General features: G+C 44.3%; 1 protein-coding gene across 2 annotated transcripts in view; it reads right to left on the bottom strand.

Annotated features, from left to right (window-relative positions):
• The window catches only part of IL16 (interleukin 16), a 44,705-nt gene that overhangs the window by 18,935 nt on the left and 1,814 nt on the right, over positions 1–23,956 (bottom strand). For both annotated transcript variants that reach the window (XM_075575536.1, XM_075575537.1), the window contains exons 2-12: positions 17,228–17,636; positions 15,281–15,414; positions 14,112–14,244; positions 11,173–11,275; positions 10,746–10,888; positions 9,490–9,606; positions 7,894–8,008; positions 5,704–5,777; positions 4,277–4,493; positions 3,513–3,630; positions 2,681–2,813 (exon numbers count right to left, since the gene is read on the bottom strand). In XM_075575536.1, coding sequence (XP_075431651.1) covers positions 2,681–2,813; positions 3,513–3,630; positions 4,277–4,493; positions 5,704–5,777; positions 7,894–8,008; positions 9,490–9,606; positions 10,746–10,888; positions 11,173–11,275; positions 14,112–14,244; positions 15,281–15,414; positions 17,228–17,636 — 1,696 coding nt within the window. The remainder of the gene's footprint in view (positions 1–2,680; positions 2,814–3,512; positions 3,631–4,276; positions 4,494–5,703; positions 5,778–7,893; positions 8,009–9,489; positions 9,607–10,745; positions 10,889–11,172; positions 11,276–14,111; positions 14,245–15,280; positions 15,415–17,227; positions 17,637–23,956) is intronic.

The raw sequence follows: 23,956 nt of genomic DNA, 5'->3' as shown, positions 1-23,956 counted from the left end.
TCACTTAGTCACCCATTCAGTCAGTCACCCAGTCACCCACCCATTCAGTCACCCACCCATTCAGTCAGTCACCCAGTCACCCACCCATTCAGTCAGTCACCCACCCATTCAGTCAGTCAGTCACCCACTCACCCACCCACTCACCCACCCAGTCACCCACTCACCCACCCAGTCAGTCACCCACTCACCCACCCAGTCAGTCACCCACTCACCCACCCAGTCAGTCACCCACCCATTCAGTCTCCCAGTCTCACCCAAAACCACCCACCCAGTCACTGACCCCACCCACCCACTCACCGACCCCACCTACCCACTCACTGACCCACCCAGTCACCGAACCCAGTCACCGACCCTGAAAAAGTCACCCACCCACCGACCCAAAGTCACCCACCGACCCAAAGTCATCCACCCACCGACCCAAGTCACCCAGCCACCGACCCAAGTCACCCACCCAACCACCGACCCAAAGTCACCCACCGACCTAAAGTCACCCACCGACCCAAAGTCAAACCGACCCAAAGTCACCCACCCACCGACCCAAAGTCACACACCCACCGACCCAAAGTCACCCACCCACCGACCCAAAGTCAAACCGACCCAAAGTCACCCACCCACCGACCCAAAGTCACCCACCCACGGACCCAAAGTCACCCACCCACTGACCCAAAGTCACCCACCCACCGACCCAAAGTCAAACCGACCCAAAGTCACCCACCCAGTCACCGACCCAAAGTCACCCATCCACTCAGTCACCAACCCACCCACCCACTCAGTCAAGTGTCAGTCACCCACACACTCAGTCAACTCAGTCACCCACCTAGCTGTCAAGGGGGGGGGAAGCCCAACCCTGTCGTCCGCCCCCCCAAAATTACATCCCGGGCAACGCCGGGTCTCTCAGCTAGTATATATATATATATATATATATATATATATATATATATATATATATACCTTAACCCTGGCTGGGCTTAAAGCTGTGACCATGCAGCAAGCTTAAGCCTATAGGGAACCATGTTTAAAATGGTTTTGAAGCAAAAAGTGGCATTGTGTGCTCATTTGCATGTCATTTCCCAGAATCCCTTGCTGCAGTGGAAGTGCTGTGTGCTGGGTGATTATGGTGAAAGGTGGGGTTGTAGACCTGCTAAGACATGCAAATGAGCATACAGTTATATTTCCATTTGATATATATATATTAGGGCACTTGTATCTTTTAACCCGTTATTACTGCACTGTAGCTCACACATAGCACATACAATGCTCCTAAATGTAACTCCCTAGGCCCTGCATACATGCCTCGCATCCCATACTGGGCTGCCTCACATTTTAATCTGGGCAGTAACTGATACATACGCCTATACTATATATTATCTTTAACTGTGCATGCAATGTATTGTAAATATGTATTTATAACCATGTATTGTTATCATAACTTAAAACGTGATGGTAAACCCTACAGCCTTGAAAATTGCAAAGCCAGCAGTAGTACAACCAACTTCACACTGATGATACCCATTAAGGTTGAAACATGTCTGCGAGTGGTTTCTCTGGCTTTGCATCTGATTCCCATGCTGTGCTTTAAAGCTGTGTTAACAGCGAGCATTAGCTTATATGGGCTCCATGTAACAATGGTTTTTCAGGCATAAGGTGACACGATGTGCTCATTTGCATGTCATTTCCCAGTATTATATATATATATTGTATCTATATTTACAGGGGGACCCCTGTCAGCGTGCCGCCTTGGGCCCCCCGAAGCCTGTGGCTAGCCCATTGTGAAGGAACCTGCTGAAAGGGTCTAACCTTGAGATGTTTTGGCCAAAGGATTGAACTAAATTACCCATAGTTATGAGAAGAAAAAACACACAGACATTAACTACATCATTTGTCATGTTGGATGTGCAGTGGGGCATCTTTGTTTACTGCTATAGACTCGCCCCTATTTTAAGTTGTTCAATGTTGCACTCGCTGGGGCACTCCCATGGGTGACGTAATGTGGTAGCCCTTCCTCCTCTTTGTAAGTCGCTGACTCAAACCAATGGTTCTCCCAATGGTGCATTGTTTCACGCAACACAATGCGTTAGTGGGAGTAATAACGTCGGAAACATCTGTACAAATGTTAACGTGTACTTCAAGGGCGGCCAACTCCAATGCACAAGGGCCACCAACAGGTCAGGTTTAAGGATATCTTTGCTTCAGCACAGGTGGCTCGGCTGAACCACTGATTGAACCACCTGTGCTGAAGCAGGGATATTCTTAAACCTGTCTTGAAAAAAGGGTAATTTAGTTTAACCCTTTGGCCAAAGCAGTATAAGCCTGTGAGATACTTCAAGGCATGACCATAATATCGCAAGTCCTAACACTAACTGATTAAAATTCTTATTTACTGGTATAATTACAGGTAGAATGATCTGCATTGGATCTGTCGCAAACAGCTGCATGATCCGAAGAAGGACATTCATATTTGCAGCATAAAATGTTTACAGCCTGCAAATATGTGCAATGTTCTTTAAAACCAATGTGCCATCAGAGCAGACTGTGCAAATACACAACTCAGCGTAATGTCCCATATGTGCAACACACAGTAAAACCTCACCCATAGCCCTCATTCTGTCATTTTAGGGTCAAACAACACAGAGTGCAGCCCCGCACATAGAACCCCCAAAACTGACATGTATACACATACCTGAGGATCAGGATGCCTACTAATAAGAATTGTAACAAGCCCGGGATGGCAATGGCTTAAAAGAGCATACACTTTGTTAAGGCACTTATTGCTGACTGCAATGTCATTTATCTCCACAATCTCATCGCCACACCTAAACATAAAGAAAAAAAAAGATTTCATGTCATGGAAATAGGCGTTTGACTCAGAAACTGTGTTATCATCTACTTGTGGATACAATGTATCAAAGGAAACATATGATTGTTGAAGCAGCAATGCCACTTTGCCACTTTGACCGGATCTCCCGAGTAAGGAATGGCAGCAGTGCTGTGCACCCTTGTGATGTTAACCTGAACCCAGATACTTACCAGATTCTAAGGCAGGGGTGACCAACTCCCGGCCTCAAGGGCCACCAACAGGCCAGGTCAGTCGCTGACTGAGCCACTGATTGAGCCACCTTTGCTGAAGCATGGATATCCTTAAAACCTAATCTGTTGGTGGCCCTTGAAGACTGGAGATGGCCGCCCCTGTTCTAAGGTAACCTGGTAATATTAATTGTGATGGTCATAGCCCAACGCCCTCAACAAAGGTCTAGTTGGGTCAATGGCAAGGGATGTCTGAACTTCCCATGCCGGGACTTTTGGGGTTCATTGCGCTCATGTCTACATGACTCCATGTAATGCTATGTTAGTCACAAAGCTCTAATAATTATTATTAATTAGTATTACATACCCTTTATCTGACTTTAGTGAACACCGACAATACGTGCACATTACACTTGATAAGCAATGTATAATTCCTGTAACATAAAACTAGACTCTTCCGCTCCCAACGTACTGCGGCCAAATTATACCTGAGACGTCCATCCATGTGTGCCATGGAGCCTGGAGAGAGGGTATGGATAAATACCCCAGAAATGCTACGACAGTTCGGAACACTGCACAGTCCTATGCCCAGACCAACGCCTGACTCTGAAAAATAAACCACAGTCAATGGGCCTCTATTAATATGAGAGTGTGTGTGTGTGTGTGTGTGTGTGTGTGTGTGTGTGTGTGTGTGTGTGTGTGTGTGTGTGTGTGTGTGTGTGTGTGTGTGTGTGTGTGTGTGTGTGTGTGTGTGTGTGTATATATATATATATATATATATTTATTTATTAGACACGAGCCAAGCGAGTTCTGGTTTTTGGAATCCAACACCCCGACCCTAAATCCACACCAAGTGCAGCACAATGCTATTGGCTAAATTTGGCATATGTTATCAAGGTTGGGGGGTATCTAATTCCAAAAATCAAAACTTCCTCATCTCCAAAACATAGACACTGTAAAAAAAAAAAAAAGGGGGGGGGGGGGGGGAGCTTTCAAAAAGGATGGGCACACTAAAAGTATAATAGCACCAATATAATGTTCAATATTGGGATACCCAACCCATTAAGTTTACAATGTGAGAGGCAACATTATCTTGGAGAGGTTCTTTGGATACCACAATTCCAATCAATGTAAAACATAGTACTCCAGATGAAAGAGTTACCCTACAATACTCCTTCAATAACCACGGAATCTGCTATTCAACCTCTAGCCTGTATAATGATATATCAGTGTTCTAGAGCCCAGTCAATACCTTTGTGTAATGAAACCTCCATAAGCACTCGGTCATTGGGGTTATGGGAGCTGAATATGAACGTGGAGCTTTCCGAATGAAAGGGGCTGTGTTCTCTCACTGCACAAGTGCTGGAGCTTAGCGAACGAAACATTTGGGAAGCAAAATAGCCGGGCTTCACATTTGGGGCGCTGAGTCCTGTCCGAACGGTCAGCGTGAGAACACCTTTCTTCACTTGCTGAAAAATACAAAGAGTAAAGCGTAAGACGCAATCAACATACCATATTGAAAGACAAAAGCCTCTTTTCAATATGCTATCGATGGTTTATCTCCTTGGCAGGAAATCCCATTGGCTGCCCAAGGGGCCAGCATTGCGATGGGGTTAATCGCCCTTCGTACAGTGCTTCAAACTTCCCTGACAAGGCAAAGAAGGGTGGGTAGCCGTGTTGGTTCTTCCATGTAGTAAGAAATTAGGTAGTAGGGGGGTAGGGGTATAAACTACTTGTTGGTCCAATTAAAGGCATGTTACAAGCTTCCGAACCTCTAAGGTCCTTCATCGGGTATGGCAGAAATACAGAAACAAAACACTACATATAATAATTTTGTTTCTGTATGAGACCAAAAACTTGCCTAAGCAATGGAAAGGAAGTCCCTATAATCTAGCACTCATCCTAAATGATGAAATGAAGTTAGCGAATTAAAACGTAGCTTTTAATGGTAATGTCCTTTTGAATATAAAATAATGGGTAGACAAACGAATGACACAAACAAGCATCACATGAAGGATACATGGTAAAATAGTATTAAATAATAGTAGGTCAAAATACAAGGCTCTGAACCAGTTGGTGATAGTATGAGTGGTATGGGTAATCCCCACACTGAGCTGTACACTAGGACAGTGGGATGGGTGAATATAACAGAGTTGATGCAGTGATATTAGGCAAGACGCAAAACTTCCACCAGTTCATAATTGTGTCACTGGTATAGGTAGTCCTAGTGCTCAGCTATACCTCGAGATGTCATTCATTTGTCTACCCATTATTTTATATTCAATAGGACATTACCATTAAAGATAACATTTGAATTCACTAACTTCATTTCATCATTTAGGATGAGTGCTAGATTATAGGGGCTTCCTTTCCCTTACTTAGGCAAGTTTCTGTTCTGTACTACCCTTTTGCCCCTTGCACCACCACTCCTACTATTGGACTGTAACAGGATCTTCCCCTCTTTCTCTCCCCCTCCACCCCCCAATATCTGTATTTCTGCCATACCTGATGAAGGACCCTGAGAGGTTCAAATTCTGGTAACATACTACTTGTTGATCCAATAAAATGTATCATACCCCCTACTCCCTCTCCCCCCTTTATTACGACAGACAAGGCAACAGCTGATTCACAATATACTGATAAAGGGGGAATGTTTGAGAGCAGATTGGCATTACCCACCTTGAATTTTTGCAGCGCAGAATAATGCGTTAGCCCGTACATCGACTCTCCATTGAGTTCCAGAATTTCATCCCCTGCGATTAAACACTTTGAAAAGTTAATTATGTGAAAACATAGCAGCTAAATCATCATGTGAGTCTTATATCCCAATATCAGCAATAAGCTTGACTGGAACTTCTCTATAGAAATATCAATATTCATGAGGCTGTTAATAAAACCCACCTTTATGAAAGCAAATCATTTCTTTATTGGTTGCTTTATTGATTGAGCTTTCCTGCTGATTCACCCCATTTTCTGTCGTTCCTTTATGAATTGCATTTCATACCTTTCACCCCCTGATTAGACGTTTGTAAAATCTTCTAGTCTCGTTCATCAGGGAGATTAAAACAATAATTTGCTGTTAAAAATGTCTGGCGTGATGATTTACAATTCAGGCCCAATCAGTGAAACCTTAGAACTTCTGCTACATTTGTCTGAGCCCATAACTAATCCCTTAAAATGCAGCATTGTGTGCTGCTAGAATCACTTTACTTTATCCTAAATATCTCCTGCTTTAATCCCTCTCCTGGCTTCCTATTAAACTGTATCACTTACAAAATGCTCCTCCTCTCTTTTAATGCTATACCCTCTTCTGCTCCTCCTTACATCTCACCCTAATAGCTCACTATACACCTGCCCGACTCTTGCGTTCTGCTCAAGGATGTCTTCTCTCTACCCCCTTTTTATCTAAAGCCCACTCCCTCCTAAAACCTCTCACTCACTGCCCAACACCTCTGGAATGCCCTTCCCCTCAATATCTGACTAGCACCCTCTCTCTCCACCTTAACGACTTTTCTTAAAACACCTTAATAATGAAGCACATGGGTAGCTCCGTGGCTGATACTGTACATCTCATGCACTGACCTTGACCCCTTGCAGTCGCACTGACCAGAACACACTCTTGCTGTCTCTGTACGTTCTACCTACTTAACACTTAGATTGTAAGCTCTTCAGGAAGGGACTCCTGTTCCTATTGGTACTTTTATGTCTGAAGTGCTTATTCCCATTATGTGTTATTTTATTATGTCATGTGTATTATGTCTGTAAACCGCTACAGGATGGCGCTGTGTAAATAAAGACATACCTCCATATACTGTTCAGAGTCTACATGGCAAGCCTTGCATTGGTAATTAAACTGGAATTACTTTAACCCTTTGGGGTCATGGTGCCTGAGTGCCATGGCCCCTCCGGCACCATGTGGTCACGTGACTGCTTTCAACACTAGTCATGTGACCACGGTGGCCATTTTGGAGGAGACGTAAGAGGAGGGATCTCCAGCCTCCATTTACTCATTGGTCAGATTGCGTCCTGCGCTCCATGGGAACGCAGGACGTGATGTACAGTAAGGGCCCTTTCAACATGGCGTAGGCGCAACGTCACGATGCCCCCGAAGAGCCAGTCCCCTATGACATAGGAACAACGGCCTGGAGCACTCAAAGGGTTTTCTCAGCTTTTCTATAGATTGTGTAGAGATTCTCACCAGTATAACTCATTTAAACGTGTTCCCGTGTTTATTTCCGCTATTTACTATAGACTGCTGCCTTAACCCTTTGGCTGCCAGGGGGATCAGCAGTGGAGATGGATGAATCCGGCCAAATCCGTTTCCCAGAATTTCCCCCCCCCCCCTCTGCATTTTCAACCCCAAATCCGTTTTCGTGGTGTAAAACCCGCGAATGGATCTGGTCGGTTTTAATCCGCGCGGCTTCATCAAAAACCGCTGCTGGATAAAACCCGTGGACGGATCCTTAAGAATCCGCGGATTGGATTCTACAAATCCGTCCCCGGGTTGCGGAATCCGCGGAGTGTATTGGTCATTAATAATCCTTTTGAAAATCCACAAAAACACGAATCGCCCTTTTTTGAGATCGATCCGCTGAAATCCGCGAACCAAAGGAACCGGCCAATCCGCTGCGGATCAAAATCCAGGGCCCCCCCCCAAAAAAATCGCCCATCTCTAATCAGCAGTGACCTTTGCTATGCGTCGCTGGTTCCTTTGGCAACAACGGCAACCAATGGGTGTTCTAAGGCTCCATCACACATTATTGGACTCCACTACCAAGGAAAGACAAACACGGTGGGCTCTTCCAGCAGTAATGCAGACAATATATGTACAGTACAGTGAAGAAACACACACACTTGAGAAACAGTTACCTTCTTGTAGCCTCCCATCAGCAGCGGCCGCTCCTCCAGGGAATATAGTCTTCACATAGATCCCAACTGGTCCATAAATGCTGTCCTTCCCTCCAACAATACTAAAACCCAAACCCTAATCAAGGAAAATGCAATCGTATTAACATTCATTTTTCTTTTTAATGTTGCCCCTATTCCCTTTGCCCCAGTCATTTGAAAAATCGCTTTCATCATGATTGAAATGTTAAAATTGCTCCAAACAAGACCTATATCTGGGGTGGCCAACACCGGTCCTCCAGGGGCATTAACAGGCCAGGTATTAAGGATATCCCTGCTTCAGCACAGGTGGTTCAATCAGTGGCTCAGCTATTGCCTTGCCGTTGGCTGAAGCACCTGTGCTGAAGTAGACCTGTTGGTGGCCCTTGAGGACTGGAGTTGGCCACCCCTATATTGTGTCTGAATTTTAGTCTGGTTATTTTGTGATGTAGCTCTCTGCCTAAGGTTATGATTAAAATGCTGTGGCCATATTAATCACACACAGTTGTCTTGAAGAAACAGATGTCATCTTCTCAGTCCTTTTGCACAGACATTATCATTGACCCCAGTTGTGTTTCACAAATCTGTACTTCCCCATTAAAATGCCTTTATTTTCTCCAGAAACCCTAAAATCTCTCCGATTTGGGGCTTAGGTGGAGGTTGACATCTCTGAAGAAATGAGATAGGTACTAAATTGTATTTCCACTAGTGAAGGCATCAGCCGAAGGGCAGGCAAAGGGTGTCAGGCGTTTGCTGCCGTTACAGGGTCAAGTACAGTATTCAGATGCATATTGAAGCGTTTCCATCTTCACACATTACCTGCTCTCACAGCTCTACCTCCGCACACTCCCACTTACTGCTTCCCCAACTCCCTCACACATTACCTGCTCTCACAGCTCTACCTCCGCACACTCCCACTTACTGCTTCCCCAACACCAACTCCCTCACACATTACCTGCTCTCACAGCTCTACCTCCGCACACTCCCACTTACTGCTTCCCCAACTCCCTCACACATTACCTGCTCTCATAGCTCTACCTCCGCACAATCCCACTTACTGCTTCCCCAACTCCCTCACACATTACCTGCTCTCACAGCTCTACCTCCGCACACTCCCACTTACTGCTTCCCCAACACCAACTCCCTCACACATTACCTGCTCTCACAGCTCTACCTCCGCACACTCCCACTTACTGCTTCCCCAACACCAACTCCCTCACACATTACCTGCTCTCACAGCTCTACCTCCGCACAATCCCACTTCTTCCCCAACTCCCTAACATAACAAGGAGCTATCCGACACACACCAACCTTCCTACCCGCCTGTACCTTATGTTTCCACGTACCCTTCCTTATAGAGTGTAAGCTCCTTGGGTCAGGATCCTCCTTACCCACTGCAACAATGCAAGTTAATGTGTGTTACTTATTGTTTTTGTCCTCCAACCCTATTGTACTGCGCTACTGCATATGTTGGCTCATTTCTAATATATGATAATAATAGACGACCATGCCAATTTGTTTCCTACTGCACGGGCTACACATACATGTAAGAATAATATACAAATAATTCTGGAGTCTTACCTTGCCCTGGCCTTTCATTAAAATGATATTGGAAATAACAGAGGCCTGTGAAGGACTTCGCATGTTCATTAGCTGCGCTGATTCTGAACTCAGCGACCTTGAGGATCGTGAAACTACCTATGAGCACGAAAAAAATGGGTGAGACAACAGCATCAACGTGTTGAATAGCACTTTGCAGCTGGCCCTGCATTTCCATCTATGATAGAATATATAATGGGCTCTTTGGACATAAGAGATGAACCTGTTCATAAAAAACTGAGAACTTGTCCTTATCATTTTGTCTTATTTGTCTACCGAAGTGGCATTCATATTTTCATTGCTGATTTGATACGCACTGCAGTGCACAGCAATGTGTCTCATGTTCCTTCAGCATTTAAGGGGATTATTGTACACATTACTTCACCATAGCTAATAAAACTAAGATGTAATAGTGGTATGAAGCCGGGAGGTATAGATTTTGGGTCAATGTTCTTGTGTATTTTAGAGCAACTATGCCTGCGAATATGTAAATAATAGGAAATACTAATAAATAAATTGATGGTTTCCACTGCACAGTTACACAGTTACACAGTAGATGAGGTTGAGAAAAGACATATGTCCATCTACTGTAGTTGAACCTATGATAAATGTAGACGACAGATACTCATCCTATCTTTGTATTTACAGTATATTAATCCAGACGAAGGCAAACAAACAGTTGGTTTTGATACCATTTTGACACGTGACTAGAGCAATTTTGCTTCCGTCACCACACTGCAATTACTTTGCACGTGACTGTGTAACTCTACTTCTGGTCCCATCCTTCTGACATCATCCCCTGTAAATCTCCACTCAAGACCAACACACTACTGAGCTCAGCAAAAACCACCCATGCCAAGTTATACTCAGATTCAGGACACTCTGCTTGGGTAGTGACATTACCTTTAAACTTGGGACAGTTGGTGACCAGATCTAAAATCAAATGCAATAGGGGCTCACCCTACTGCTCACTATTGATATAAAATGTTTGCAGTTTGATTTATGCCAATTTTATTAATCAGTCATTTCACTGTTAGTGTGCAAGTCCGCAACAAATTGAGATACATTGAAGCACAAGTTATATTGCTTTACCACTGGTTTGGAACAGTGGGCAGAAGGGTGAGAACAAATTGCAGCAAAACTATTTTTGGGGAACCGATGTCTATCCTATCAGGCAGTGCATTCAATGTTCAGCAATGACGGATTTGTTGTAGGAGAGCAGAGATGCCATACTGTACCTGCACACCTCCGGGAGAGCAGTCTAGCTGCTGAGACATGGACTTCCTACTGCTACACAGGTTTGGTGGCTGTCTGTCCCTGCAGAGGGCGGGTTTCTTCGTTAGTGGGGGGTCAATTTCTCCAATCCAATAAGGGTTAACACCTAAAGCAAACAGCTGATGTGAAATATTGCACGGCACTATTGGAAAACATACAGGTTAATTATTTCTTAGGATCACTAGGTTGAATCTAAATCTCTCATTGCCGTATTTGCCTCTCACCAGATACTAGTCCATTCATGAACAAAGTAGACGAACCTTAATATACATTCACAAAAATGTATATTACATGTCATATATTTTGGGTTATTCTTTACTACACCTATCATTCTGAGAATGTGTGTTTATTTAATTGGTCCAGCGTGAGAAGGGAAGTGGTAGAACATACTTGTGGAATTACTGCGAGTCCGGACACATGGAGCCTTCATGGGCAGCAGACAATGGCTTTCCATTTTGGGTTGGTTTCCTACAAAAGTATCCAGGGTCGAATCCTGCAAAAGAAACAGTTACATTCTTTCTATTCAATAGAAAATAACAACGATCCTATGTTGGGATTCAGCCAGCACTGATGCGCGTTATCGCACTGCGTTGTGCCGTTGACTGCCATTCAAGTTAATGGAGGTTAATGCCGGATCGAGGTGCAATACCCCTCATCAGCTCCTTTAGGCTGCGCTTATAGTGCCGACGACAGCGATGAGACATCGCTTCAAAACAAATTCATTACCGCTGTCGCGTGCGCTTATAGTAAGCGCGACGGCTTGGTCGCGATCGCTGAAAGTCATCTCAATTTGATTTTTCCAGTGACCGCAGCCTGACGTCACCGTCACGTCGCCAGCACTATAAGCATAGCCTTAGGCTGTGCTTACAGTGCCGGCGACGGCGACGCCGCGGCAAATAAAATGCATTGGAGCGATGGATTGGTCGCGATCGCTGGACGTCATCTCTATTTGATTTTTCAGCGACCGTCGCCGGCACTGTAAGCGTAGCCTTAGTAAATATCCTCCAATGAAGCATTTTTGTAGCATGTAAATATATTGAGAGCCAGTAGGTGGCAGTACGAAACTTGCTCCGCAGGCCCCTGCAGCCGTGGGGGGTTAAGAATGCTGATATAATAATTTGCTGTGGGAGGTCTCTGTCTAAATCAATTTTAGAGACAAAGGTCTGTGAAATCCAAAGAAAGGTTGGGTGGGCAGCAGAGAGCCAGTAATGGGAAAGGGTTGGCAGCCACTGACCAAGACCAACATTTCAGTTTTACTAAACAATCGCTCTGTATGGATCCAGCCGCCCACTTTTAACTAGCGTTCCTGCTCTGCCCACAGGGCATTATTTGTTAGATCATTTTATATCTGGAGAAATAACACTATAGAAATAAACATGACATCTACAACCCACATCTATCAGTGCATCATAGTTACATAGTTACATAGTTACATAGTAGATGAGGTTGAAAAAAAGATCTATGTCCATCAAGTTCAACCTATGCTAAATGTAAACGACAGATACTTATCCTATATCCGTACTAACAGTATTTTGATCCAGAGGAAGGCAAACATAAAAACCCAGGTTAACATTATCTAATGATGTCTCAAAGGGAAAATGTAAAATTCCTTCCTGACCCCAATAATAGCAATCAGATTTCTCCTTGGATCAACATCCTTCCCATGTTTACTTATTTGGTATATCCCTGTATACCTTTCCTTTCTAAAAAGATGCCCAACCTTTTTTTGAACATATCTATGGTATCTGCCATCACAGTCTCGATGGGTAATGAATTCTACATTGTAACTGCCCTTACTGTAAAGAACCCTTTCCTTTGTTACTGGTGAAATCTCCTTTTCTCTTTAAGCACACCCCAAAAACCTATTTCTTTTCGTTGTAATGCTAATCTCATTGCTCCAGTCTATGTCTGCCGCGGCGGATTCGAAAATCTGCCGCTTCTAGGCACTTCGCTGCAGCGGGCGCCTCCTTGCAACCGCCCCTCCTTCTCCTTTCGAATCGCGGCGTCAAATGACGTCCGATTTAGTCATTTGACGCTGTGGTTCGAAAGCAGCAAGGAGGCAGCCGCCATACCAAAGGGCCTTCTCATCAGGCCAGATAGGCCCAAGAGCGTGGCAAATGTATATGTGGGCAGACCCCATTTTCGCCGCCCCCATATTTTGCCACCCTAGACCCGGGCCTAATGGGAAATCCGCCACTGTATGTCTGGATAATTGAAATCACCCATTAGGCAAAAACATGTACAAAACAGTTTGATGGATGTTTCTGACCCAGATTGGCGAGAGGGAAACACACGGATGGGCAATTTGATACATCTCATTATAATCTGCGTCTTCCTTTGGCACATGGGCTAACATTGGAGCAAAACCTTAATACATTGACTTTGTGAGACGAAAGATGAAAATGATGTTCATTTAGTGGATTTTCTCGCATTTTCACCCCAAAATCCGTTTCATGGTGTAAAATCCGCAGACGGATTAGGTCAGTTTTAATCCGCGCTGATTCATCAAAATCTGTCATTGGATACAACCCATGGATGAATTCTTACGAATCCGCCAATGCATTGAGGAATCCGCGGAGGGTATTGGTAATAATAATACAAAATTATTAAAAACCGCGAATCGCCCTTTTTGTGATTGAACCGCTGAAATCCGCAGATCAAAGGAACCGGCCGATCTGCTATTGATCCAAATTGCGCCCCAAAATGTGCCCATCTCCATTCATTCTGTCATATTGTGCTTACAGTGATGGCCTTAGTACATACTCCCCTGTGTGTGTTCAGTGCGGCATTGCTCAAGACACTTGTAATTAAAACAGTACTTCTTCTTTTGCCGTTTAACAACACCAGCTTGAATATTTTTTTGTTTTGTTTTTAACAAGATCTAGTAGTTAAAAAAAACACACAAAAAAAGAACAACTAAAAATTGCTAAAGTGTCATTTTAAAAAGCAATATGAAGTGTCCGTGAAATTATTTATGCAACTTATGCAATGAGAGCTGCTAAGAAAAAGAAAAGATCGGGGCTGCCGGCACCTGGGGCTCAGTGTTAACTCTCATCCTGGGCTCCGGGACAGCTGTCGGCGGCCCTCGCTGTAACTACGCCAAATTCAAGGTTGAGTATTCGACCGCAAATCAAATTTGCAGATCGAATTTGGACACATTAGTTCATCTCCACTCAGGAAGCTCAGATTTTCCAATCTAGTTCCAGGTCACCATGAGCCCGTTGTCTTGTTTTGGCTTTTCAAGTCTTTATTTCTAATAGGGATGCAGAATGATTATGAAGAAGAGCTCAGAATCTCATAATGGCATGGAGTCCAGTTGGCATCCTTACCTTTTTGGCCACCACTAAGTCTACAAGACCTGTTGCTGACTGAATGAGTGATTCTGCTTCTTTGCTGGTTAGATCTTTAAGTGGCTGTCCATTCAGTGCTAGGAGTGTGTCCCCTGGTGCTAGACGTCCATCTCTGAAATGATAAGCTTGTTTAGCAAGTCAACTCCATCTGCGACATACCCTACTTAATGTAGTCCCTTTGTTCCTGGAAGGATCTGCAGCTCAGCAGAGATGCTGCCACATCAAACAAATATCCCTGTGTGATGGGGTTGTGTGATGGGGTGTGGTGCTGGGATGCTAGGATAACACACTCGGTGCACTGCATTAAGAGCTAATCAGCCTTTCGGACTGATCCATATGCCTGAAGGAGAGTAAAGGCGTGAGAAAGCTTAGCACCCTTTTGGGTATCTGACCCAGTGTGTTGAAGCCTGGAGATACAATACCTGGGGAAACATGCCTGGACTGATTCTAGTTCTGGAGAGGGTTGGAAGTCAATAAGGTGGGTAAGGCTCAGACAGAGTAGATAGGGACATGGTAGAATCAGCCGCATTATTTTGTTTGTCAATACATTTGTGCTGCAATAAAGGTTGATCTGAGGAGTGGTGGATTTAAGTGTCTGCCCATGTGGTGTCCGCACCCACGCAGCCCTGAATCCACCCATCCACCCAAACATGCACCCAAACATGCACTCACCCATCCAAACATCTAAACATGCACCCATCCATCCACCCACCGGTCCATCCACCCATCCACCCACCCAAACATGCACCCATCCATCCACCCAAACATGCATCATCCACCCAAACATGCTTCCATCCATCCACCCACCGATCCATCTACCCACTGATCCATCTACCCATCCATCCAACGATCCATCCAATGATACATCCATCCAACGATCCATCCATCCAACGATACATCCATCCAACGATCCATCCATCCAACGATCCATCCAACGATCCATCCATCCAACGATACATCCATCCAACGATACATCCATCCAACGATACATCCACCCAACGATACATCCATCCAACGATCCATCCATCCAACGATACATCCATCCAACGATCCACCATGTTTTCATCACTTCAAATAGATATTAAAAAGACAGACAAAGCTGCATCTGAACATTTCAAATATTAAGAGCATTGATATAAACGTCATACCTTTGGGCCGCTCCTCCATTTATAAGGTGGCTGACAGTGAAGCCAGTGGGAGGTGTGCGGCTGGTAGATTTGGAGATTTCTATACCCAGTCTTTCGTTCCCAGTGGCTAAACACAGTCTCCACATATTGCTGTCCTAAATGAAAGAAGGGTGGGTTGTTTATTTAAAAACAACATGACAACGACTTATTCAAAGTCGCGAAACATTTTAACATACTGTACAGTGTAAAAATGTCACGCAGCATTACCGACCGAGACCAAATTAGGGTCAACAACTGAATCAGCCATGCACGGGTACACAAAACTATTAGCTATGCTTCCTGTACAAAAGGAATGGTGGAAAATACATAGGGAACGTAACAAACAGATGCTATAAACCAGAGGTGCTCAACGCCAGTCATCGAGAGCCACCAACAAGGTCGGGGTGTAGGGATATCCCTGCTTCAGCAAAGGTGGCTCACTCAAAAATACAGAGCCACTGGTCAAGCCACCTGTGCTCAAGCATGGATATCTTTAAAACCTGGACTGGAGATGAGCTAGACTGCACTAAGCCACCCTGACCCTTATGAAATGGGTTTAACATCATAGGACAGTTTTTTTTCAACTGGGGTTCCATGTACAATCCATAAATATAATACACATTGGAAAGTAAACATTTCACATCTACTGTATGTAGATGACAAAACATCAATTACAAAAATATAGACGGTAAAACAATGTTGGCACTGAAAATACTCGTAGCAATTACTAAATGGTGATTAAAACAGTCTGTATTTTGTTCAGTTTCTTTCTCGGGGGAAATTTAAACTAAGATTCATTTTCAGCTCTTGGGGAGAGAATAGGCCCACGAGATCCAGTTGCAGCTCAGGCACTTAACACATGTAACACTAATTCAGCAGTGACACAAACTGGTACCATGGGCTTCCTCTAGCTTTTATCCCAGGGAACAATTATACTTGCTTTTAATGAGTATAGTCACATAAGACCTACTTGCTTATATAATGTAGCTTCCTCTCTCGCATACATTACTTAATTCAGCTGAAATACAGCTAATTTCAACCTGTGATGCTGGACTTTGTAAAGCTGCAACGCCAGTTCCTGCAGCATTTGTAACATGACAAAAGGTTCCACTTTATGTGCTGCGTCAGTGCGTGAATCAGAAGCTTCCCAGTAAGTGGAACTTTTTTACACACACACACACACACACACAAACACACACACACACACACACACACACACACACACACACACACTATTAAATGGCCCATAACTAGCTAAGAATTATCAAGTCAAGAAGTCGTCAAGTCTCCCAGATGCTTTCATTAGCTGAAAGTTCTGAGCTTCAAACACTTTCACAAATACTGTAGGTACAAAACTGTTAGGTAAAGCGGAATTTAATAGGTACAGGACATTAAAAAAAAAGTTACAGTATCCGCTAAATAGGTTACGTTGGGGACTATGCAATGCACTATGGCAGAATCTAATGTTATTTATTTCTATAGTGTAATATAGATTCGCAAGCTGTGTATATTTGTATTTATTTTATATAGTGATTTACAAAGTGTTTTACTGAACTTACCATTAGAAAACATGGCAATGTAATGCATTGCTGGTGTTAACCACACACATATTAGGGTAATGGGATCTCTGCCTCGAGAAGTCCATGAATATGCTGAATATCCATAAAAAGCGCACATGGATATTTTAAATATTTCATCCATTATTCATTTTCCCTTCTATACTAAAACCGATCGAAGACGACCACAAAAAAAATCCATATACCTTAAATAAAAATATCACTTGTGAGCACATTCACGTCTCGGACAGGTCTGAAACCCTGCCCTTCCCCATTATCTCCTAGCCTACAGTGCCTCCACTGCAGCAAGGGATTCTGGGAAATGACATGCACTTGAGCACACAGTGTCACCTTTTGCTTCATGCCCATTTACCTTAAAAGAAGATTTACTTGGCGTTCCCTTACTGTCACTGGAAGCAGCTTTGGACAAAATGACATTTCTGATCATGGGACCTGGAATTGCGTTCGCCGTCGGTGAAGCGTTCGCTGCCAGCTGCTTCTGCGTTTTATTAGACTCGGTTACACTGGCATTGGAAAGCGCCGAGACGTCCGTGTACTTGTCCTCCAGGCTCGATCCGTCATCGCTGTTCTTGGCGTTGCAGAGAATCAGAGACTTGGAGATGGAGCGGAAGTTTTTGTTCTTCTTGGGTTTTTTCCCCGTGCTGTTTTGTCGATCCATCTTGAGTGAAGCGGTAAAGACGGTCGCTCTCTCGTGGTCATAACGGTGCGGCATGTCGGATGTTATTGTGGCGTTTTTCCACCGCGTCGGCGTAACGTCATTCCTGGAAGTGTAGTTAAACATGGGTGAGAATGTGACTTTTTGTAGCTCTGCAGTGTTTTCAAGTTGTGTGTTTATGAGTTGACAGCACAAAGGCCTCTCAGTGCCGGAGATAACACATGGTAAGCAACACATGATTCTGTATATAGCACAACGTGATCTCTCCAACTACCTGGCTATTTGCCACATGCTTTAATAAAAAAGTATTTTACTATATTTTTGAAGAGCGCTAACCATGTACGCAGTGCTTCACGAAATATGCATTCCGCAAGTGGAGAAGACAGAAACCAGACAAAAGATAAGTCATGCTGCATCAATCTATGTTGCAAAATTGAAGTTTGGCAAGTTATCACCACAGACTGAAATATGGGGGGGCGGGGGAATCACAGGTATTTACCCCCACATGGAGTACAATTTAATTTATTTTGATCCCCTCTCCCATACCCCCGTCTCTCCCATACCCATCTCTCTCTCTGTCCCCTCTTCCCTCTCCCATACCCCCCTCACCTCCCCCACTCCAGTCAGGTTTTCAGGATATTCCTGCTTCAGCACAGGTAGCAAACAGTGCTTCTACTAGATACAGATATCTACTGATTGAGCCACATGTGCTGAAGCAGGGATATATCCTCAAAACGTGACCTGTTGGTGGCCCTTGAGGAATGCAGAGCTAGAACAGACCCGATGTTTCAAAAGTTCAGTACACGATCATTTAATCTATGAGGGATTGTAATGTAAAAGGTATCATAGTTACATAGTTACATAGTTACATAGTAGATGAGGTTGAAAAAAGACATAGGTCCATCAAGTTCAACCTATGCTAAATTTAGACAACAGATACTTTATCCTATATCTATACTTACTTATTGTATCACAGCCTACAACGATCGTACCAGCTAATAATATTGTGTAGATCCATCCTACAGTACCAGATGTATATTCCATATTTACACATTCCTACCATGTGGTGTGTGTGTGAGAACATCTAATTCTTTGATGTGCAATGTTGCCCCCTGCTGGTCGGCTGTTCCATGTATCTACCAGTTTGAGAAAAAAGAACAAGGGTAATTTTTCCCCCCTATGAAATTAACCTCCCTCCTGTATACTGTATGCCTTTGAAATACTGATATACAGTACAGCAGGGGTGGCCAACTCCAGTCCTCAAGGGCCACCAACAGGTCAGGTTTGCAGGATATCACTGCTTCAGCACAAGTGGCTCAAGCAGTACCAGCCTCAGCACAGGTGGCTCAATAAGTCCCAGCTTCAGCACAATGATGGAGTCACCTCTTATGAAGCCGGGATATCCTTAAAACCTGAACTGTTGGTGGCCCTTGTGGACTGGAGTTGGCCGCTCCTGCTGCAGACCAACGGAAGGGACATGTATATTATATATATATATAATACAAGTTCTGACTGGGCCACCTGTTCGGGGATGTCCCTAATACCTGGCCTGTTGGTGGCCCTTGGGGACTGGAGTTGCCCACCCCTGCAATATAGTATTTGACCGTCATTATATTCTTCTTGTACACATTGAGCTGGTAGTTATCCATTCCCCTGCCAGGAAAAAAATCTCACAACACAGATTGTAAGCTTCTCGGTTCAGCGCCTCCCTTTGCCGTATGTTTCCATTTTCCTGCGCCATTTATCCCCAATTGTTCGTCATCTATTTACCTCATATTGTAATATTGTAAAGCACTGCGTACATTGTGGGCAGTATATAAATAAAATGATACCTACATCAATTACAGCTCTCCCCCCCCTTCCTTCTGGGACCGCAATGGGTTACATAAACATGAAGCCCTACACGTCAGATTTCCCCTCTTCACGTAGAATTCACTCAGGCAACACGCGTGTGCTTTCTCTCTGTGATCCCTACCCAAATAAACCTGAGATGAATGAAGTATTTCTGAATGACGGCTTCAAAAACTCGAACAATTCAAAACATTTTTTTGCTGTCACCACAAGGCAAAATAAATCTTAGCTCGGCGAGATCTGACCTTCCTTTCTTCGCTCCCTGGCGGTCATATGGTTGAAAAGCACAAGGTCCCACGATCAACAAAGCAAGTTCTTTATTAAAAAAAAATGTTTAAAAAAAAAAGTGCAAGCATCTTAAATATGAATTTGGAGACCACAGGCTGTAGGAGGCTGAATGTCGGCTGTTAGTCGCTGTGCGGTGGGCAGCGGTGTGAAGGCGAAGGCCTTGTCAATACCGCACTTCATAAGCCAGACATAAAAGTCTTGTTGTGTTTCTTATTTTAATTTACAATAGCTGCATGTCTGGTATTCCAGCAGAAATAAGTACAGCGTTTGTTAGATGTACACGCTCAATCATTTCTGTAAACCTCTTGGTAACTTGCAAGAGTTTGGCTTCTGTACACGCAGAAGGACAAAGTGTGATGCTACTTACGGGGGTACTCGGAGTTGCGCCCCTTTTTAATTTGCAACCCCTGAGTAGCAATACTTTTTTAATTATAGCGCAAATTATTTTATTATTATTTTCTATTTCAAGAAAAATGTATTTATTTAGGAAGCCTGTTTCCTTTCCTGCTTTCTAAGCAGACATAATATTTAAATCTTTCTAAAAAAAATAAAAATAAACATATTGTCCAAAATAGCTTTTCCCCAATTTCACATACAGTACATGCACAATGTTTTTGCCAGTCTCTGTACCACTGCTTAAAGCTGCAGTTCAGTCTTTTTTTTTTTTTTTTTAATTCAATAGTTTCATGTGGGCAATCTCTAATTACCTAAAGAACTGTATAGCTGCAGGTCAATTCGTTCTCCATGTATTGATCGGCGAAATTTGGCGACATCTTTAGATATGGCATATGTTTTTCATCTGCTTCTGTCAGTCAGTGGAAGCTCATGAATATTCATGAGCACTCCTGCACTGACATGTGCAAGAGGGAGGGCAGGGCTGACAAAGGGGTGTGCCAGGGCTTGTGACAGGACATGAAGGGGCAGTGCCTTAGCAAATGGTTGTTAAAATAGAATACAAGAAAATTGGTCTTTCAAAGTTGTTTTTTTAAAAACAGAAAATGCTAAAAGTATTTTTTCTTACTACAGAACTGATTTATTAAAAAAAACACATGTGCAGCTGAACTGCAGCTTTAAGAGTCAAAAAATATATAAAAGCCAAGAAGTAGGTTTACAATCAGGAACCTACAACCAGGGCCGTCTTAAAGTATGGGCACGCTGGGCAGTTGCCTGGGGGCCCCACAGCATAGGGGGGCCCCACGCGCCCGGCCCATGCGTGCCCAGCAATGCTCTCCCCCCGCCCGGCACCCCAGCTCCGCTCGCTCTCCCCCCGCCCGGCACCCCGGCTCCGCTCGCCCCCCCCCCCCGCCCGCTCTCCCCCCGCCCGACACCCCGGCTCCGCTCGCTCTCCCCCTGCCTGGCACCCCGGCCCGCGTCACAACTGCTCGCAGCCTAGCAGTGCAGCACTTCCGGTGCCTGCGGCTGCTAGTGAGCGCGTGGGAGGCTGGGAGCAACAGCGTAGGCAGCTTTGCCCCGGGGCCCCTAATGTTGTTAAGATGGCCCTGCCTACAACATATCTAAAATATATTTGACTGTTATAGCAGGTTTGAACACTTTGATTGATTTTGTTTTTTTTTTGTTTTTTTTTTACAAAGTGGGAAGCAGGTCGTCTCCGGAACTATACCGCGTTGATTTCAGCTCCGAGGACCCCATGCTTCCTGAGATACTTACCTCCGTAGGTGATGCCGGTAGCAGCCTCGACTGGCACAAAAAATCTCTGTTTAAAGGTCCTGCGGGCTAAATAGGAAGCCCCAACCTCATCCCTCGCATCCTATTGGCCGTTTGACGTGTGGACCTTTAACCAGGATTGGGATACCGGCATCTCCTTCTGATATAAGTATCTCCGGGGAGGGGGGAAGGGGGTCCACTGAGCTTGCTCAGCTCCGTTCTGCTCCAAACCTAGGGGGGTATACTGTATTTAATTTATTTAAGGAAATGGTCAATTAACTGTATGCCTTCAAATTCTAACAACATGATACAATCTTATACAATGTATGACTATCTACTTGTACAGTTGCCAAATACTCCATCAGCTATGTGATCCCTGCTGGTCTGTCTTCTGATCTTACTCGAGCTGATGACATTGCTGTTGGCTGTGTCGTGTGTTAAACTTGTTGCTCAAGTTACTTACATCTGGTGCAGATTTAACAACGAGGAGGTTAACTGTGCCCCAACTCCTCCTCTGGGCTCTCACCTCAAGGTGATCCAGTTGGGGCAAAGTACCAAAATAAATAGGATGCTCGTTGCAGAAAGTTTGCCCCAAAATTGTCTTCACCCTGAGCCCCTAATGGAGTTTAATACACGAAGAATGGTCGCTATTCTCACTCGTTAACTGATTTTCAGGTGAGTGGTCGTTGCAGATGTGTGAATGAATTGCAAGGTGCTTCAAATTTGTTCCCAATTTTTTTTAATCAAATGTAGCAATATTTGCAAACTTGCGAATAACTCAAAACGTTATTAAAAAACTCACACGATTTTAGTAATTTTTTTTTTAACATTATAGAACATTCTAACAAATGATAGTATATACAAGGACGTGTGACCTGAAATTAGAGTCATGTGATATTTGTTTTTTTTATATTTTGGCGAATTTTGAAATGTGTGGCCCTTTTGCCATCAAAGGGCTGCACATTATCTGTGTAGCCCCCTCTTTGGAGACTAGTTATATAAGGGGTTAACTGGAAGGATATACTCTGGTATTGCCCCTCTATGTATATCTTGTGACCAGTGATGTCACTATAGGGAGTATACAGGGTATATATAGCTCCACCCTATGTTCTAGAAGCAGGTTCTTCAGAGTTCTGACGGAGGTCCTCACTGTGAGTCCTGTAAATAGTTTTACATGCATACTCCAGTGTAATTAAGATATGTCTTGTCACCGTTTGTTGTTTTTAGTCAGGAAACATGCCCCGACCTATGTAAGCGCCAGTAGTAAGGCCCCTCAATTGTTCTCGCTATGGATAACGATGCCGTACGCTCTTGGTAAGGAGTTCTCGGCATAGAAAGGCTGAGGCTATACTAGGCGGGCGTGTAACGTCACGCTGGCCTGCCGCAGAGGCGATTTGGGTCCTAAGGGGAGACGCGACGGGAGGCTGGTTGTGACATCACGGGGCAGGTTCGCCCTCATTGGCTGAACCACTCACGTGACCCAGCCGTCACGCGACAATCAAATTATGTTGTCTGCTCAGCAACCGCGCTCGCCGTCGCGCATCTATGGCCTGCCTCATTGAGGCACAGACTTCTGTTCGACTGAGCCACTGATTGAGCCACCTGTGCTGACGCAGGGATATCCTGAAAGCCTGACATGCTGCTGGCCCTTGAGGACTGGAGTTGAACACCGTTGCTCTAGCGTGATAATGACAGTGCCTATTTAATGAATATACTGCTACCTGTTGTTTAATGATGCGCTATTTGGAGCATTGGTATCGAGCGTTAGATCAGCAGTGCCTGGATAGAAAGCTAGGGAATTCCTGGTGCTGAAACGCGCTATTTTCAGCTGTCCATGATACTTACTGCTGAAGGTAGCACCGGTACCATCCCCCTCCAAGGGGAAACAAAATGTCCGCCTTGGTTGCGTCCCATTGGCCCGTGTGACACGAGAGATTTAAAGCACAGGAAGTACCACTGCTCCCTTGACTATGCATCTCTGGAAAACATGGTCTCTGGAACTGAAATGAACGCAGTTCAGCTCCGGGGACCCCAAGCTTCCTCCCACCCCAAAAAAAGTGGTCTGGTAGAAGGGACTGCTGGTTTAACAGTCCAATTCCGTGACTGCTTCTGTCACGGATGACGGGACGGAAGTGAGGATGTCATTCTCCTCCTGTTCCTGGTCAGTGCTGACCGCGTCCCGAGTGCCGTAGGAGCACAGAAACTGATCTCCCCTAGTAAAACGAGGGATATTTGTGGACATAGCTACCACGTCATGGGACCAGACCCCATGAGCTTGTACCTCCTGGGGTGACCCAAAGTGGTAATATTCCAAAGTAACTAGCACCTATTATATCCCACTTGCATCACTGAGAGATTTATGGAGTGGTTATAGAGATGGATACAGAGTTTAGAAAGGAGTTATATACCTTATATCATTTATTTACACCAATAAGCCTACCAGTTCGGGGCTGGCCGAACCCTCACTATCTCACTCATTGTATATGTTAAATATCACTAATATATGGACGTAAGCAGAAATTTCACCCGGTGCTCTATTATTGTGCAAGTGAATTATCCCAGAAACCAAAATACTAGTGTTAAATCATCAAGTCTATATACACTGTGTTGTAGATATAACAA

Source organism: Ascaphus truei, chromosome 18 (genome assembly GCF_040206685.1).
Source record: "Ascaphus truei isolate aAscTru1 chromosome 18, aAscTru1.hap1, whole genome shotgun sequence".
Classification (NCBI taxonomy): domain Eukaryota; kingdom Metazoa; phylum Chordata; class Amphibia; order Anura; family Ascaphidae; genus Ascaphus; species Ascaphus truei.
Note: the sequence above shows the minus strand (reverse complement) of the source record. Positions and strands in the feature narration are given on the sequence as shown.